Source organism: Salminus brasiliensis, chromosome 12 (genome assembly GCF_030463535.1).
Source record: "Salminus brasiliensis chromosome 12, fSalBra1.hap2, whole genome shotgun sequence".
NCBI classification, from domain to species: domain Eukaryota; kingdom Metazoa; phylum Chordata; class Actinopteri; order Characiformes; family Bryconidae; genus Salminus; species Salminus brasiliensis.
In genome coordinates this window covers 10,710,623-10,728,262 of record NC_132889.1, presented here as the reverse complement: position 1 = coordinate 10,728,262, position 17,640 = coordinate 10,710,623, and the positions used below count along the sequence as shown (strand labels likewise).

General features: G+C 38.2%; 1 protein-coding gene across 2 annotated transcripts in view; it reads left to right on the top strand.

Moving 5' to 3' along the window:
* The first annotated feature begins 573 nt into the window (after positions 1–573).
* The window catches only part of coro7 (coronin 7), an 89,807-nt gene continuing 72,740 nt past the window's right edge, over positions 574–17,640 (top strand). Inside the window, exons 1-7 of one of the 2 annotated variants that reach the window (XM_072693084.1) lie at positions 574–724; positions 6,677–6,773; positions 7,437–7,517; positions 7,645–7,712; positions 8,052–8,235; positions 11,580–11,656; positions 16,748–16,798. In XM_072693084.1, the coding sequence (XP_072549185.1) occupies positions 665–724; positions 6,677–6,773; positions 7,437–7,517; positions 7,645–7,712; positions 8,052–8,235; positions 11,580–11,656; positions 16,748–16,798 (618 nt within the window). In that variant the 5' untranslated portion in view covers positions 574–664. Of the gene's footprint in view, positions 753–6,676; positions 6,774–7,436; positions 7,518–7,644; positions 7,713–8,051; positions 8,236–11,579; positions 11,657–16,747; positions 16,799–17,640 lie in introns of both variants that reach the window. The other variant, XM_072693085.1, reaches the window with a different exon arrangement.

Here is a 17,640-nt window from a genome sequence, read left to right as displayed (position 1 = left end):
GAAAAGACTGTCTATAAGAGGTTGAAGTTGACTAGCGAATAAGGACAGTGGGCATTTAGGTAGCCACACATTTTAACAAACATCATTTACTGATGATCTAAAACGACATACTTAATATTTTATGGAAATGGAACGGAAATGTTTTCCTTATGATAGAGGGACACACACACACACACACACACACACACACACACATATATACATTAAGTGTGTTCAGTTTCTATTGACTCAAAAAAAAATAGCTTTTAGTAATGGCGTTAGTAAAAAGCTGATCTGTTGTTGTTCTTAGTGAGTTTTAGTAAACTATAATTTATTAAATACTATTTGACACATGCGTCTACATTCATGGGGATAATTAATTTAATTTCTTTTTTTATAGTTGCAGTATTTTTTACATGAATAGTCCGCGTTCCCTATACTGAGTATCTTGAAGAGCACACAGAGTGAACGTTGAGGTTCCGCCTGATTTTGCAAAAGACTCTGCGATCTGTAATGTAGGCTGGTTGTGGATAGAACAAGGGCTCTTGATTTGAAGCTCAGAGAATCGATGCTGCAGTCGGCGCGTTGAAGACTGCGTGACGAAAACGCAGCCCATCCGACTCAACCCAACACTGACAACAGACAGACACCCGGAAGATCCAAAAACTAAACCGAGGAGACGAGAATGAACCGCTTCAAGACGTCCAAATTTAAGAATACCACGCCGAAGATACCCAAGAAAGATGTGAGTAGTGATAACGTGATAATAAACTGTGAGTTTCATAGTTTCGTCCAGACCCTGCAATCGCTATTTTCTGGTGAAGCTGAGTGCAGCTGAGCAGCACCTAGCAATGTAAGAAGGTTGTTTGAGACTAACTTCCCCCCACATCACAACTATATTAGGAAATGTGCACTAATTCGCCAGCAAGCACAGTAAAAATCAGTGTAATCCATTTCCAGCTTTGATTAAACGCTGGATAGGTTACCACAAAAAAGACTGGTCTCTGTTATGCTTTTTGGGTTCTCCTGCTGCACCGAATTGGAATTTTATGTAGCTAAAATAGTTCAGCGCAGTATACACGCATGGATCAAAAATCAGCCTGTCGCTTGAGTGTAACTTTAACGAAAATTACTTAAATGAACTTAAAGGTTTGTTATTTTCGTTTTTTTACTATTGTCACTATTCTGACAATAGTGCTCTGACAATAGTGTGTGCTTTGGTGTTTACAGTAGGATCCACATACCAAGTACCTTTATTGTGTCAGACCCTATGTGTACCATTTTCCCCTACCATAGCTAGAAGTTAGGCATCTTTACCAGACATTTATGAAAAAATGGAGAATCTTCATTATTAGATCCCTCTTCTAGAGCACACCTACCAGTGCTGTTGGCGTGTCATAGTGTGTTTTGCATTTTCCTTTTTTTAAATGTGGTATTTTTCACTAAACTTCATATAAAACAAATACTGGTAAAACACCATAAAAAGAATATATATGAACCAAATAAACAAACCTTTATATAGTAAAACGTATATAATTTGAGATGTTGTGTGGTGGTTTGGTCCCAGAATTCTCCCGGATTCTCCAGCAGTACAACTTACTGCTTACTTATTACTTCATGATTAACTTACTTGACAAACTGAGGGGTGTTTTACAATAGTGAATTTCTTAACATTACTTGAAACAGCTCAGATGCAGTCGATCAGCCAAGATGTTTAATAAATCAAGTTTGCTTCTTTAGTCTAGAATGAGACAAACTTGATATGCATCAAACAATATGGTAAAATGCTATGCAAACACATTTAAAAATGAAAAAAAGTTGCCATGGATAGACTGTATTTAAACCTTTACATTTAAAAAAGGCCCTTACTCAAAATGGCTGCTCCACTGGTAAGTGTGGAATTTTATTTTAGGTTTTTAGTAAATGTAGTAAAGTTACACTGTGTTCTAACCACAACATATGGGCTTTTGGGCTTGTGTTTACAAAGATGAAATTGGTGACAGGGTTTGTTAGCAACATTAGCCGAGTATCTTCCATTGTAAACAAAGAAGCAAACCTCAAAAACTAAAGGTGTCCTGGCTGATCGACTGCAAATTTGTGTGTTTTAGTATAAATAATACCAAGCTTTATGAAATATGTATATATACATACATACATCTGCTATTTACTTGTTTGGTGTTTGGTGGACTGGATTATTAAAATTGGAAGAAACAAGACATATTGGAAATTTAACAATTTATTCATTTAACAAACAGGCCTCAGTAGTGTGTGTAAGAACCAAACACAGCCACAACAACCTGGTACCTCATCCTCAAGCTGGTCACCAGCCTGGTCACACACTGCTGTGGGATGGCATCCCATTCTTCAATCAGCATTTGTCGCAAGTCAGACAATGTGTGTTGGTCACAGCACGCTCAAGCTGATCCCACAGGTGTTCAGTGGTGTTGAGGTCAGAACTGCTGGCAGGCCATTCCATCCTTTCCACTCCCAAATTCTGGAGGCAGTCTCTGATAAACCCCAATCTGTGGGAACAAGCCTAGTGATCTTGGAGTAGAGGTTTGGACCCAGACTGTGGAGAAATTAGATTGGCACTTGTTGCAGAATTTCATCAATGGTAACAAGCCTTGTTTTTCCAGTGAGGAAGATGCCGCACAACACCATCACACTGCCTCCACCAAAAGATGTTACTCTATCGGTGCAGCAATCAGCATCGCATTCTCTGCATCTTTTCCACACTTTGACCCTAAGATCAGGACTGAATTGCTGAACATACCGTTCCTCCTCATGTTCTGGTTTCAGTGCATGTGTTGCCGACACCAGTGCAAATAGGCCTGATAGTGAAGGGCAGTCATAGTGTCCTGCAAACTTTGACTGCAAATCTGTAGAAGACGTCAGTGCTGACTGGGTGCTGAGGGGTGTCGTCATTTTGGGACACCCACTTTTGAGGCCTGTCTCGGAGGTTCCCCATTATATGGAACTTGGCCTTCAATTTGGAGATGGTACTAGGGCTCACTCTAAATAATGTTGCGGAACACCAGCTTGAAATTGCCCTATCCAGATCAGTTAAATGTGGCATGCCAATTGTTGGAGCAGACATCTACTGACCACTGTAGCAGGGCCCATGCTCACAGGTGCTGCCTAGGGCTCAAAACAAGTGTTGATAGCAACAGCAAAATAAGCTGTTTGGCAATAGAGAAGATTTGGCAAATTGTTCATGGGCGCAACCCACATACTCAGCTTTGCTGCTCATCCCACAAATGCAAAATTTAAAAAGGACATTAACAAGCTTTTCAACGGTATAAGATTTATTGCCAAGAAGCATTGTTACAACAAAGATATAATCTACCTATATATATATATATATATATATATCTCACAGTGGGGGAAAAAGTATTTAGTCAGTCACCAATTGTGCAAGTTCTCCCACTTAAAAAAATGATTGAGGTCTGTAATTGACATCATAGGTAGACCTCAACTATGAGAGACAAAATGAGAAAATACATTCTGAAAATCACATTGTCTGATTTTTAAATAATTTATTTGCAAATAATGGTGGAAAATAAGTATTTGGTCACCTACAAACAAGCAAGATTTCTGGCTGTCACAGACCTGTAACTTCTTCTTTAAGAGGCTTCTCTGTCCTCCACTCATTACCTGTATTTAATGTCACCTGTTTGAACTCGTTAACAGTATAAAAGACACCTGCCCACAACCTCAAACAGTCACACTCCAAACTCCACTATGGTGAAGACCAAAGAGCTGTCGAAGGACACCAGAAACAAAATTGTAGACCTGCACCAGGCTGGGAAGACTGAATGTGCAATAGGCAAGCAGCTTGGTGTTCTCAGCCCGTGGGGTCAAAATGATCACAAGAACAGTGAGCAAAAATCCCAGAACCACACGGGGGGACCTAGTGAATGACCTGCAGAAAGCTGGGACCAATGTTACAAAGGCTACCGTCAGTAACACACTACGACGCCAGGGACTCAGACGTGTTCCCCTGCTTAAGCCAGTACATATCCGGGCGCATCTGAAGTTTGGTAGAGAGCATTTGGATGTTCCGGAAGAGTATTGGGAGAAAGTCTTATGGTCAGATGAAACCAAAGTAGAACTGTTTGGTACAAACACAACTTGTTGTGTTTGGAGGAGAGTGAATGCTGAGTTGCATCCATAGAACACCATACCAACTGTGAAGCATGGGGGTGGCAACATCATGCTTTGGGGCTGTTTCTGCAAACCTCCTTCCATCAGCAAGGGCATTGAAGATGAAACGTGGCTGGGTCTTTCAGCATGACAATGATCCCAAGCACACTGCCAGGGCAACAAAGGAGTGGCTTCGTAAGAAGCATTTCAAGGTCCTGGAGTGGCCTAGCCAGTCTCCAGATCTCAACCCCACAGAAAACCTTTGGAGGGAGTTGAAAGTCCGTTTTTATATTCATATTACTACTTTTGACTTTTTTACTATGACATTGCAGAACAATTTCCCAGCAGCCCCTAAATATGGCATTTAAGCATCCTCTACCTTCCCACTCACCTCTTAACATTCTAAAAAAGTTTTTTTGTTGTTTTTTAAGTACGTCTCTTTACATTGCAGAAGGTCTTTTACACTTCCTCAAGTTGCTGTTTCAAAAAGTCCTGCAGTCTGTACATGTGGGCATGATCAGCTGTCTGTTAGAGTGCAATGTGTATCCATTTCCTCTTTCCTGTTTATAGTGTTGTCGTAGCTTTTTTGTCACAAATTTCTTGGCTGTCACAATTCTTTGCACTACACTTTCACTGAAAGTCAGATTGGATTGGAAGTAACCTGGGTTTTAGTCTAATTTGGTTAGAATTGTATTATTCATTCTATGCATCGTAATTCAAGCAACACAATTTCACTTCCTCGTCAAACCTTGTCCGTGTCTTCCGTCATTGATGCAGATGCAACTGCCTGTGGCTTTTTATTCTTACACATCTCACTTCAGCTCAACTGATATTAAAAAACCTGAAGAAAACTGACCTACCCAGCAAACCACAACAACTACTAATATTGACTAAATTTGTAGTATTGTACACATAATTAAAGCTGTTTATTAACATTTATAATCTACATCTATTACATCTATTATTTTAAGTTATTAAAATAAATTTACTTTCAAAGACATTGGGCCCTCTCTTACACCATGCGCAAGGCTAACCACAATGGTTTTTTTCACGTGTTCTGTCTGCGTTGTTTTGCGAATATATCCACGCCCATCTGCGTAGTGGTCTCGAAATTAGGTGTGTTCAGATACATTTCTGGCGTATTGCTATCTTGACAATGGAGAACACAGGTGCGCCACTGATTGTAAACAACCTAGGCAGACATCAACAGTGCACAAACCCATAGCGCGTGCCACTTCGCACCTATGCAAACTTTTACCTCAACAATAAACAGAATATTATGCCCAAAACACACCCATGATTAATTAAGGGACGTAGTAAATGCATTTTGTGCATTTCAAACCGTGCAAGGCATACTTTTACTGTCGTTACAATAGCAAAGACACATTGACATGCCCTAAATCAAGCTGCTCGGTTGACTGCTCCCCTAAATATCGCTTAAATAGGGCCCAGAATTTTTGTAGTGAGCGTTTTAGAGCCTTTTACGGCACATAAGCTGCAAACTTTATTTGTAGCTCAAGTTAATTTGTATGGTGCTTTTAACAAGATACAATACAAGATATTGTCACAAACCAACTTTAGATAGATCCGGGGCCAAGCCCTAAGTGAGCAAGCCAGTGGCAAGTTGGCAAGGAAAAACTCCAGACTCCTATGGCCGACACTGGATAGCAGAAAAAAAAAAAGCAAAAGCAGTGTACGATGCATTAAAGGAGTGTATGCTTGAATGTATCCTTTAATGTAGGATACATAGTATCAGATCAACCACTTAAACCACAGATTACCATTAGAAGTCTTATCAACTGGAATGGAGATTAGATTTATGTGTTAATATGAAATATATGAATAATTTATATTTGTAGTAATGGTTAGCAAGAGGCTATGGAGAGACTAATCTTTTCAAGGATATTAATACAGTGTGTTGCATTAACGGGCAACTAGCGAAGATCTAGCGATAGGGAGAAAGCATCAGGGGCACAGTTAGTGTTGATCTTGCACCATGATCTACTCAGACAGGGGTGGTTTAGCTTGGAAGAAAGAGACACCGGCATCAGATTGTGTTTAAGCTGACCGCGCATCTGGCTTGGTCATTATATACAACTGTATAATCATAACCATAGCAGTGGAAAAAAATAATCCTGTATTGGCTATGTTATATATTAGACCCCTATCCAAATTGTATGTGATTTGTTTTGATAAGTTGGTGTAACTTTATTCACCTAAAAATTACAAAGCTTTTACAAGACACAAATGCTAGATGCCAGAATATTATACAACAGCTAGTTCCGACAGCGTTAGTTGAGAAGCGGTCTAACCGCACTGTTGTTTTGCCAAAACAGCATTGTTTTTTTTTCACGAATACTGGATCACTCTGCTGAATGTTGTTGTTATAATTCATGCAATGAACCAAGGAATAATGCAAATACCGAGATAGACTTGCCCCAATTAATATCAGTGATATAACAACACAACAGTTTATAAAAACAGCATACTTTATAAAATGAAGAGTTCAGTTTGAGATGTGTTTCATATTGATGCCTTTTTATGATTTCCCCAGGGCTGGGTGTCAGATGTGCGGGGAAGCTCTTTCAACTCTCAGGGCAATCAGATTAAGTCCAGCTGCAGCTTTGTGGCCTTCAACACCGACCATGCTGGTAAGCTAGGTAGTATTTGTAAATGGTACACTTGCCTTAAGCAGCTGTAGTATACATTCTTTGCTGTTGCACAAACATGTTTTTTCTGCCTGAACGTGTGTGAGCAGATGATATAACTGGAATAAATTAATAGTCAACAAAGCTGATTCTATATCAGCACTGAGCACAATTTTGTACAAAATAATATGTTTAATATGTCTCAAAAGGTGAATTATTTACATAACACTCTTTTTGTTTATTACACCAAACACAGCATGGAAATAAGGAAACTAGCAACTACAGTGTGTGATTTTATTAAGTAGAATGCTGCAATATGAACAAGGCGAATTGCATAGAACATTTGAGCTGTTTTCGTGTTGCAGACAAAAGAGGAATATGATAACCATGCTTAGTTATTATGTGTTTCGTGACATATTAATGCCTTTCATTAAAGGTTTAGTGTTTATCCCTTTAAACCAGTTAACCTCTGTATGTAACCCCACACTTCATTCTATCATACTTTGCACTAGTTTTAATGGCCCTATAATGGAACTCTATGTGACTACACAAAATCTGGAAAGTTTTCACTTTAGGATTAATAACTGAATCATTAACTTGGGGTTTAAGGGAGCTAATTGCTCACTTTTGTGTTTGTCTTTTCAACCCGTATTTTCCCGCCTGAAGGAGGTGGAATGGTAGGACTTTGCTCAGTAGATCCTGGACCTGGCGGCAAATGGGCAGTCACTCATATTTCATGTCATGATGGTAAGACACCTATGAAAAGAATACGCCCACTAATAACAGGCCTCATGGTTTCTGTGCTTTTTTTTTATTTGACATATGGAATATGCTCACATGCCTACGTTAATTAGTCTCTCTTGCTTTCTTTTAGACCAGGTGACAGATCTAGACTTCTCCCCATTTGATAATCTCTTGGCCACTTGCTCGTCTGACCAAACGGTAAAACTGCTCTCTCCTTACCTAATGCTTTGTAGAAAACTGTGTCTTATCTTATCTTAAATGTGTCAGGTTCATACTGATTACAAATCTTCCTCATATCCTCATTGTAATGCAAAATGTTAACTTTACAGTAGCAGGTAAAACACTTATTTGTCAGTAGAAGTAGGAATATATATATATATATATATATATGTATATATATATATATATATATATATATATATATATATATATATATATATCTCTTATTTGGGTGAATAAGGTCTCATTATTGCTACTCCAGACATGGGACACCACTCACTGACACTCCATTCTCACTCTCCCTATGTTTTCCTTCAGGTAAAGCTGTGGCGTGTATGCGAGTTGGGTCAGGACCAACCAGCTAGTGCTGAGGTTATTTTAAGGCCAAATGAGGGCAGGTTGGAGCTGGTGCTATTCCATCCCACTGCCTCAGGTCTGCTGGCTGTTGCCTCAGCCAGAGGGATTCAAGTCTGGGACACCAACAGAGACAAAGCCCTGGCAGGTACAGGAAAAAAAATCATCAGTATGCCAGCACATACACACACACACACACATATAGTTGTGCTCGAAATAATAGCAGTGTGTTTAAAAAACATTAGTAAAGCAGAAAATCTTTATAGTAGTTTTTATTTCCATGCATTGGGAACATTGCATACTGTTTTCCAAATCAAAACATGAAGAAACGTATATAATTTTTAACTACTTTACAGAAAATAACAAAAAATGAAAATTGGGCTGTTCCAAAAAATAGCAGTGTCTGCATTTGTCTTTACAAACTCAAAATATGTTGGACTGGATGTCAATTTTGTTGGACTGGAACCAAGATTTTGCTCGTTTACTGGTGTGTTTAGGGTCATTATCTTGTTAAAACATCCATTTCAAGGGCATTTCCTCTTCAGTGTAAGGCAACATGACCTGTTCAAGTATTCTGATGTATGCAAACTGGTCCATGGTCCCTGGTATGCGGTAAATAGGCCCAGCACCATAGTAAGAGAAACATGCCCATATCATGATGCTTGCACCACCATGCTTCACTGTCTTCAGAGTGTACTGTGGCTTGAATTCAGAGTTTGGTGGTCGCCTGACAAACTGTCTGCGGCCCTTGGACCCAAAAAGAACAATTTTACTTTCATCAGTCCACAATATGTTTCTCCATTTCTCTTTAGGCCAGTGGAGGTGTTCTTTGGCAAATTGCATCCGCTTCAGTACATGTCTTTTTTTTTTTTTTTAACAGTGGGACTTTGCGGGGACTTCTTGCTTATTAGTAATAAGATTAGCTTCATACAGGCGTCTTCTAACTGTTACAGTACTCACAGGTAACTTGAGACTGTCTTTGATCATCCTGGAGCTGATCATTGGTTGAGCCTTTGCCATTCTGGCTATTCTTTGATCCATTCGAATGGTAGTCTTGCGTTTTCTTCCACGTCTCTCTGGTTTTGCTCTCCATTTTAAAGCATTGGAGATCATTTTGGCTGAACAGCCTATTATTGTCTGCACTTCTTTATAAGTTTTACCCTCTCCAATCAACTTTTTAAGTTCGCTGTTCTTCTGAACAATGTCTCAAACGACCCATATTTCTCAGGCTTTCAAGTAGAAATGCATGTACGCATGTGTTGGCTTCACCCTTAAATAAGAGCCGCCTGATTCACACCTGTTTCCTCAGAGAATGATTGACCTCACTAATTGAACTCAACGCTGCTATTATTTTGAACACACCCCTTTCAATTAATTATTCAAATACACAGACTCAAGAGCATGCATATCATGAATGCTGAGTCTGTTGGTTTTCTAAGAATCTACTGCACCAACTGGTACATTGTTTGTCATGTGGTAATATAATTTATACCAAAAACAGTGATTATCTGGTTAGTCATATCTATATAAAACAACATAGAACAAACCAACCTTTTTGTTTTCACTTCTTTAGGAACTGAACAATCATGTCATCTTCTAGTGCCACTTTTAATCCAAGTCTTTTTGCCATTCCTGAACTGCTTACTTTTATATCAACATCAGACAGATATTTTTGGAATGTTCAGCTGAAGCTCTACTACTACAAAACATTGTTGCATTTTATAATAATTAATATTAATAATTAATATTTTAGCATTAATAACCCTCTACAAATTAATGATTTATTTTTCTGTAGTGAATATTTAGGTAGACTTAATCTTAATTTATACATGTTAATGAAAAATATCAGCCTACAATTACTATATTGGTGCATCCCTAAAGTTAAGTTTCTATATGATTTCCCCTGTTTTTCTGGTAAGCTTGTTTTTTATGTAATATATTTCTACACAGGCAATAGTTTTTAATTTGGGACATTTCTGATTGATCTTAATTCTTTCTTAAAGATCACATGGCATTAGAACAATATGTTGTTTGGTTTCATACATGCAATTTTCTTACTAAAAATTTGTTACAGTTAGAAGAAGCACATCAGTGTTTTGTCTCTGTCATCTCTGTTCTGGTCAGTTATTGTTTTTTGTCTGTGTGTGTGTGTGTGTGTGTGTGTCTGTTGTGTGATGTATTTAATTAAATTATTTACTTATTTAATTTATTTGGTGTGCAAGGCCTTGTTTTGATCTGCATAGCCTCTGGTTGTTTCCAGGGCTGCATTGCACAGTCCTCTGGGGTCTAAGCTGGAGCAGCTGAGGTAAATGACTTGAGCCCAGTGGCACCACTGACAGCTCTCTGGGTCTCCGACTCTGGCCCCTTTATGGCTGCTTCTCACTGCTGCCACCTACTGGCCAGACCCCTCCATCTCTCACCAGAGCCTCCACAGTCCACACAGATTTTTTTTGTCACCATTGCTCATAACCTGTATGGTTGTACATGTGTTTTTACAGTGTGACGTCTTTGTTTGTAGTCTTCATTTCCTCCATTTATTGATATTTCGTGTTCCATCTGAGCACAAGTGTCACTCACTTGCTTGAGTAAATTTAAGTGAGCTTGGGACTTGTGCATGTTCTTGCTTGACTGACACAGGATCTTTATGATGAGCTCAAGCCTGTTGTGGTGCCTTTATTTTCTAGTGTGCTTTTAGCTGACCTCCTATAACTCACGTTGGCTGGGCTGTGTTCACCCCGCACTTTCATTTCTGCCTTTCTGTGTTTGAGAGTGGTCTTGTCTTTGCACTGTGTACATATCCTGTGTGAATAGTGGTGCATCTTTCCTTTAGCTGTGACAGTGTGAATCTGTTAAGTGAATTGTTTGACCAAAAGCGAACTGACATGATTTTTCATGAAAATTCCAGAGTGGTCATTCAGTCAGCATGTTTTTGGGGTTTTTTTCATTATGAACTCTGGTATAGTAGCCAGCAGTCCCAAGATGCGTGTGTGTTTTTTGTATATTTCTGTTTAAAAAAATTACAGAATTTTATTTGGGATATAATGGCTCAATATAATGTACAATGGAGTGATTTAATATAAAAGTACAATATGTGAAGGCAGAGCTACTTGGTGTCCTGAACTCGCACTCTAGTCAAAAGCTAATGTGCTTGTCATAGGTTAATACACAATAGATACAATATCATGTGCTGTGATACAGTTTGAATCAGTGTAATATATTGTACTGTTACATCCCTACAAAAGTCAAGCAAATAAGCATTAAAAACATAATTCCAAAATTTTACTTATAGTTTAATATGGTCCTCTAACAACCTTGAGCCTTTTTACTTCCCTATAAGACAGATATAGATATAGATATATAGATAAGCCTAATCGACCACATTTGGAGTGAGTGGAAAATTGTCACTTTACGTTTGGTCTTCTTACTGTTTTAATAGCCCTTTAAACTGTGTGTTCTGTTCTGCTGTGTGTGGTGTGTGTGCGTACATGACAGTTTTGGAGCAGCATGCAGACCTGTTGCAGGGTCTGGCTTGGAAAGCGGATGGCTCTCTCCTGGCCTCCTCGTGCAAAGTAAGTGAAATGATGTTGAATTCTAACCTGTGGATTTGGAAGGGGTAGGGCATTAGGCCTTATTCAACAATATCTATCATGAAGAAATGTCTTCAATTTGTCTGAAATTTGTCCTAAAAAGTCCAAAAAGTATACATTTTTGTTTTTAAGCTTATATAATGATGGATCCTGTTGTTCTTGTAAATTTAACAAATTCCAAATAAGAAAACAATCACATGGTGAGTGTCAGAATCTTTGTGAAAACTGGGTGGTAAAAGTGGGTTTTAAGAAGAATTTTCTTTTAAATTAACTTTTAAAGAAGGGTTGGTGACTAAGGTCCATCTCTTTAACATTACTAATTTTTCATTGATGATTGAGGAAATATGACAAATAGCGCAGTTTAACTTTTAATTTTTTATTAACCATTAAAAATGTGCTGTTCTGACAGTAGAGGCCACCAAAATGCCTCTGTTTCCAAGCTGCCTAAAGCAGACCTCCTGCACTCAGGGCCTTTACACCATATCTGTTTATGAGCATGGCATGGTTATCAGTAAGTCAACAGAGTGAAACTGGTAAATAGGGGAGTTTATTACTGACTCCTACCCTGCACAGACCAACAGAGATTACCTTGTGATTCAGTTACCAGCAATGCCAGTAAATTAGTAATAAATGTAACAGTGAAGATCAGGTTACTGTAAGTTGAAGATATGTGTGCTGAAGGTAAAATTGATTTAATCAGGTAAAACCTGATTTAATAGTTTCAGTCAAAACACTGGACTGCCTTGAAGTTTGAGGTTCAATATGACTCTAGTGGCCATTATTCTTTATCATTATTCCCTTTTTTCCACCTCCTATTGCAGGAATGCATGCTGTGTTAATTAATGCTTAATGAGTATGATAAACACCTTTGACCTTGTGTCCTGCCCTTGCTCGGTCCTCCATGTCACCTTCATTGTGTCCCCTGCGGAGAACTCTCTTTAATCAGGCCTCACCTCTGACAAGCTGTGAAGTTATGGCCTCTTTATAGAACAAGAGAGCGTCTGACTAGGGCACTAAAAAGCACATCAGCCATTCCCTCCTGTCATCTTTAGTATGAACTAAGGGGGGGTTCATAACAGAAATAAAAACAGAGTTAGAATTTTTTTTTTTAGAATTTTGCTTTCCATCAGGCTGGTAGAAAGTATTATATTGTCATAATATGCACTGTGCAAATGTAGTATTGCTTCTATATTTCATTGTCAGTATAATGTAGTATAGATTTAGACAGAAACATGTTCAGGCCCCTGGAAAGATGTGTGCAAAATGGGTAAGGCTGAACAAGGGATAAAACTAGTTTTCATGTCAATTATTGTACATTTTTGGAACCACAAAGTGCTAGTGCAAGTAGTTAAATCTGTGTTGTTTGCCAGTTTATTTTTATTAGCCAGTTTTCTTTTAAGTATGCTGAATAGAAGCAAATACTTAACTCTAACATTTACAAACAAACTTTGTTTAATATAAAGGATTTGCACCTTTTGCAAATTTTATACCTGTACTTGTATGTAACTGAAATTTAAAGGCCAAGCCACAGCTTACTAAGACTGTCATCTTTATTACAATTTGCAGATGTTCCAGTGCTAGCTAGATTTTTGGAGGTTGTTTTCCTCTTGGCCTTTTGCCAAGACTTTTACTCAAGACTTTTACATAGATATGCTCAATTTTAAAAAGTATAATTGTTGCTGACGCACAAAATTATGGTTTGACTCAAAATGTGAAAGTGCCAAAAATGAAGATGCATGACAGCAACAATGTGTTATTAAAATGGGAACAGATACCAAGATTTTTAAGGACTTTGAGTAGAGTTTAGCCGCTTGCTCGCTTGCCTTCTGCCAAACTACAGAACTTAATACCATCAACAGTAGCATCACTGGACTCTCTATAATGCCCATTAATGGAATTGACATTGACACCACTGTTAAGTGTTAGTACAACAGTGACTATACTCAAGATGTACTTCTTTATTACTGCAACACACTAACCAGCACTATGCAAAGGGCTGAACAAAGCGCGATTGATGACAGCCCTGGCAGAGGGAGCAGTGTGTGACATAGAAGTCAAAAAGACTGAAAACAGAGGACTCTAGATCACAGACCAGCTCCAGAGGTTCTGTCCTTCGCTGTGCTGGGGTGTAATTGAACTAAGTAGACCCTTCAATCTACCCCCAAATCCACCTTATTAAAGCAGCTCAGCACTGCCAACATGTGTGTCCAATTCTCCTTTTGGGTAAACACAGGGAGTGTGGAGTAGATGAAGATGGGATACAGGCCTGCTCATGACCGACTTCATTTAGAGATGTCTCTAAACATATTTAGTGATACAGGCCATGTGCATAAAGGCTGCTTGTTTTATGCACAAAGTAGTTTTGTTTAATGCAAATGGAAACCCAGAGACTGTTGAGAACAGGACTCAATCTAGCATATGGATATACATACATTTAAGTATATTGGTGTTTGTTACATTTTCTTGTGATTTTTGCTTTGTTAGCATGACAACCACTGTAGTCACTTTTACTGACACTGGTTCAAGCTTCTTACCAGTCAGTAGCTGTGTGGACGTGCTTAGTGTGTCTCAGTGAAGACTGAAGTTCATTAGCAGTAGTGTGAGAAAGTGCTCAGCCTTTTGTCTCTTTGATTAACCAGCTATTAAAACTTAGAGCAGTAACCGGTTTTACAGTATTCCGTAGTATAAAACTTGACGGTTGTCATGTGCGGTGCATTTTCCTAATAGCTTTTTTTTTTTTTAAACAAATGCAGTAGAAAGAAGAATCTCACCTGCACATGCGCATCTCCTTTCCTCCTAAACACACACACTCGGCTGCAAAGAGTATGAGAGAGATGCGAGACTGATACCTGCATCCCCCAAAAAAGAAATCAAAATGTCTCAATGTACTAAAACAACAACCTAGGTCCTACGTACTCTCTACTGCTGAAACAAAGAACCTGTGGTCTAAAAGGAAAGCCGTAATTTTTATGTTAATCCATTTTCTTCCTATTTAAAGTTTAGTTTGTTATAAAAGCTTATCACAGCTTACATGGCGTAATGTACTAAAGCAACAAACTTCTCTCTTCTGCTGTTTGGTTTATGGTTTAGTTTTTAAAATGTTGTTTGATGCTAAGAGAGTTTAAGTTTTTGATGAATAATTATAATCCTTTGGTTTGCTTGCTCTACTGAACATTTGCTCATGCAGTGGTGTGCTAGGAACACTGTAATGTTATATATACAATCTATTGCTGACTTCATACTATTCTAGTAAGGATTTTAAGCATGCAAATATTTACGGTTGTTTGTTTCTGAAAATACAGTGACTAATGTAAACTGAAGTTCATTTGAATTCTATTTATGATGTGTAATTGCAATAGTTATGGTTGTTATATTCTGCATACTAAATTTAAAAACATGGATGATTAAAGGGGTTATTTGCAAAGAAATGGGAAGAAAAAAGCTTCATGTAAAAATGACTGATGAATACTTATGACCAAAAATAATTGAGAGAACATTATAGCCATGTTAAGCTTTTTTCATGTTAAACGTTTTAGACTCCCTCCTCTATTCTTTCTATTTAGGGAGAAAGTGATTAATGACCTTTGCTGTTATATAGTCGATCCTGATAAAAATCCATGGAGTCTGTTATAAAGCCTGACTTAGAGTTGAGCCTACTGCTTGTTTATTGAGCATCATATAGCTGGCATAGTATTTGCTGGGTTCCATGACTTAAACTTTCACTCCAAGGGCCTACAGACTGCAGAGCTTGGTTCAAGTCCAGAAAATGGTGCATGTAGCACAGTTAAAGATCTTATTTAGAAGATTTTGAGAATGAAAGTTAAGATCACATGAGCATTGGCAAATGCCAGTCCTATAAAATAAGTTACATAACCACACACCCGTAGTCTTAATGAGTGCATTATTGTTCACTTGAGCAAAAGCACAAACGTGGCCTTGAGAACTTGATTATACTCTTTTGTTTATTCTGACTTTGAGTTCTGAGCTACTCAAGCAGTTAGATGTTTTCTAAGTTGCTATTCTCTTTTCAACATGGCTTCTCTTACAGTGAAAAGTAACAAGAAGTAAAAATGGCTATGACCTCATATACTTCTCATTTTTCTTTTTTGGTGTTTGTGTTAGGTTAGGAAAATGACCACAGGCAAAATAAGGATGAGGGGTGCTATATAACCCTTCATGTAGATTACTGTAGAACAAGGTCATTTTTATTTCATTCCATTGATTTTTCTGGAATGGCAGCAGTGTGAAGCAGATGAACTGTGATTTATTTTATTTATTTATTTATTTATTTATTTTTTGTAAACTTTTGCCAGTCAGACGTGAGAAGAATATTCAATCTAAGGAATATCTAATAAAGATGATAATCATCATCTTATTTGGTCTAAATGCTAGGGAGACAAATAGTAAAAAAAAAAGAGCACACTGGGGCGCACAGGTTTCCACCATGGTTAGGATGTTGTGGCTGAACTAACCATGGTGAACTAAAAGGACATTATTTGGTCATATAGGCTATTAAGGCTATTTATTGGTCTTGCTTAATGAGTAATGTTTCTTTATTACATGTACATTAACATACTGCAGTTGAGGGGCATTTTCACTTTTACACATACACATTGCAACGGTGCTACAACGTATGCCTTTTTTAAGCTCACATTTAGAAAAGAAAAACAGTGTTGTTTTCACCTGTTTTATCAGGACTAGCCTAATACCTAATAAAATATGTATCTCCTTTGTTGCATTAAACATTTCAACATTTTATATATTAAGTTAATGCTTATATATGTGTATTATTTAGTTATAGTATGGTCCTGATCCTTGGGAAAACTAAAAAAATATCTTTCTGTAAGATGTTCTTCAGTAAATACGCTTGACTGTGGTACTCTTGATTAGGTCTGTGTTTCAGTGACTAGTCTATGGAGGTGTGCTGGTCACAGCCTGTTCCCATTACCTCTCATTTCCCTTTAATTATCTAATACTTAATTTCTGATTGACTTTCCTTATTACCCTAAAGGTTGTTTGATGGACAAGATTTATGCTAAAACTACTTTTCTCTGCTCTTTTTTTATCCACCAGGATAAAAACCTGCGTATCTTTGATCCAAGAGTCCAGCTGACTGCTTTCAAGGTAACATGCTTCTCTCTCAAACCTGCAGCCTTTGCATGTTTTTCACTTGAGAATCCATCACTGACCACTCCCTCAGTTTCTCATCTGGTTTCATGAAGCATGCAAAGTATGACTGTCAAAACTGTATGCAGTCTGTGTTAGTGCAGTGATTCTCATTGGTGCATGTTAAAGCAAACTGCTCAGTTGTCTCCAGTTTGAAGGGTGCATTTTCCAGACGGCATTCCAGGGCTCATAGAAGGCCACTTCAGAATAGTGCAATGTTTTCCTCTTAGCCATTCTTGGGTGTTTTAGCTGTGTGTTTTGGGTCATTATCTTGTTGCAAGACCCATGACACTGAGACCAAGCTTTCTGACACTGGGCAGCACATTTCTCCCATGATAGTCTTGAGATTTCATTGTACCCTGCACAGATTCAAGACACCCTGTGCCAGTAAAGCAGCCCCAGAACATAAGTTATGCTATATATGATATAATCTTTCCGTCTGTGAACATAGAGCTGATGTGCCTTGGCAAAAAGTTCCATTGTTGTCTCATCTGTCCATAGAACACTCTTTTAGAAGCTTTGTGCCTTGTCAACATGTAGTTTGGCATATTCCAGTCAGGCTTGATTTGTTTTCAACTACGGTGTCCGTCTTGGTCGTCTCCCATGAAGTCCACTTTGGCTCAAACAATGACGGATGGTGCGATCTGACACTGATGTTCCTTGAGTTTGAAGTTCACCTTTAATCTCTTTAGAAGTTTTTGCAGGCTCTTTTGTTACCATTCATATTATCCGTCTCTTTGGTTTGTCATCAATTTTCCTCTTGCGGCCATGTCCAGGGAGGTTGGCTACAGTCCCATGGA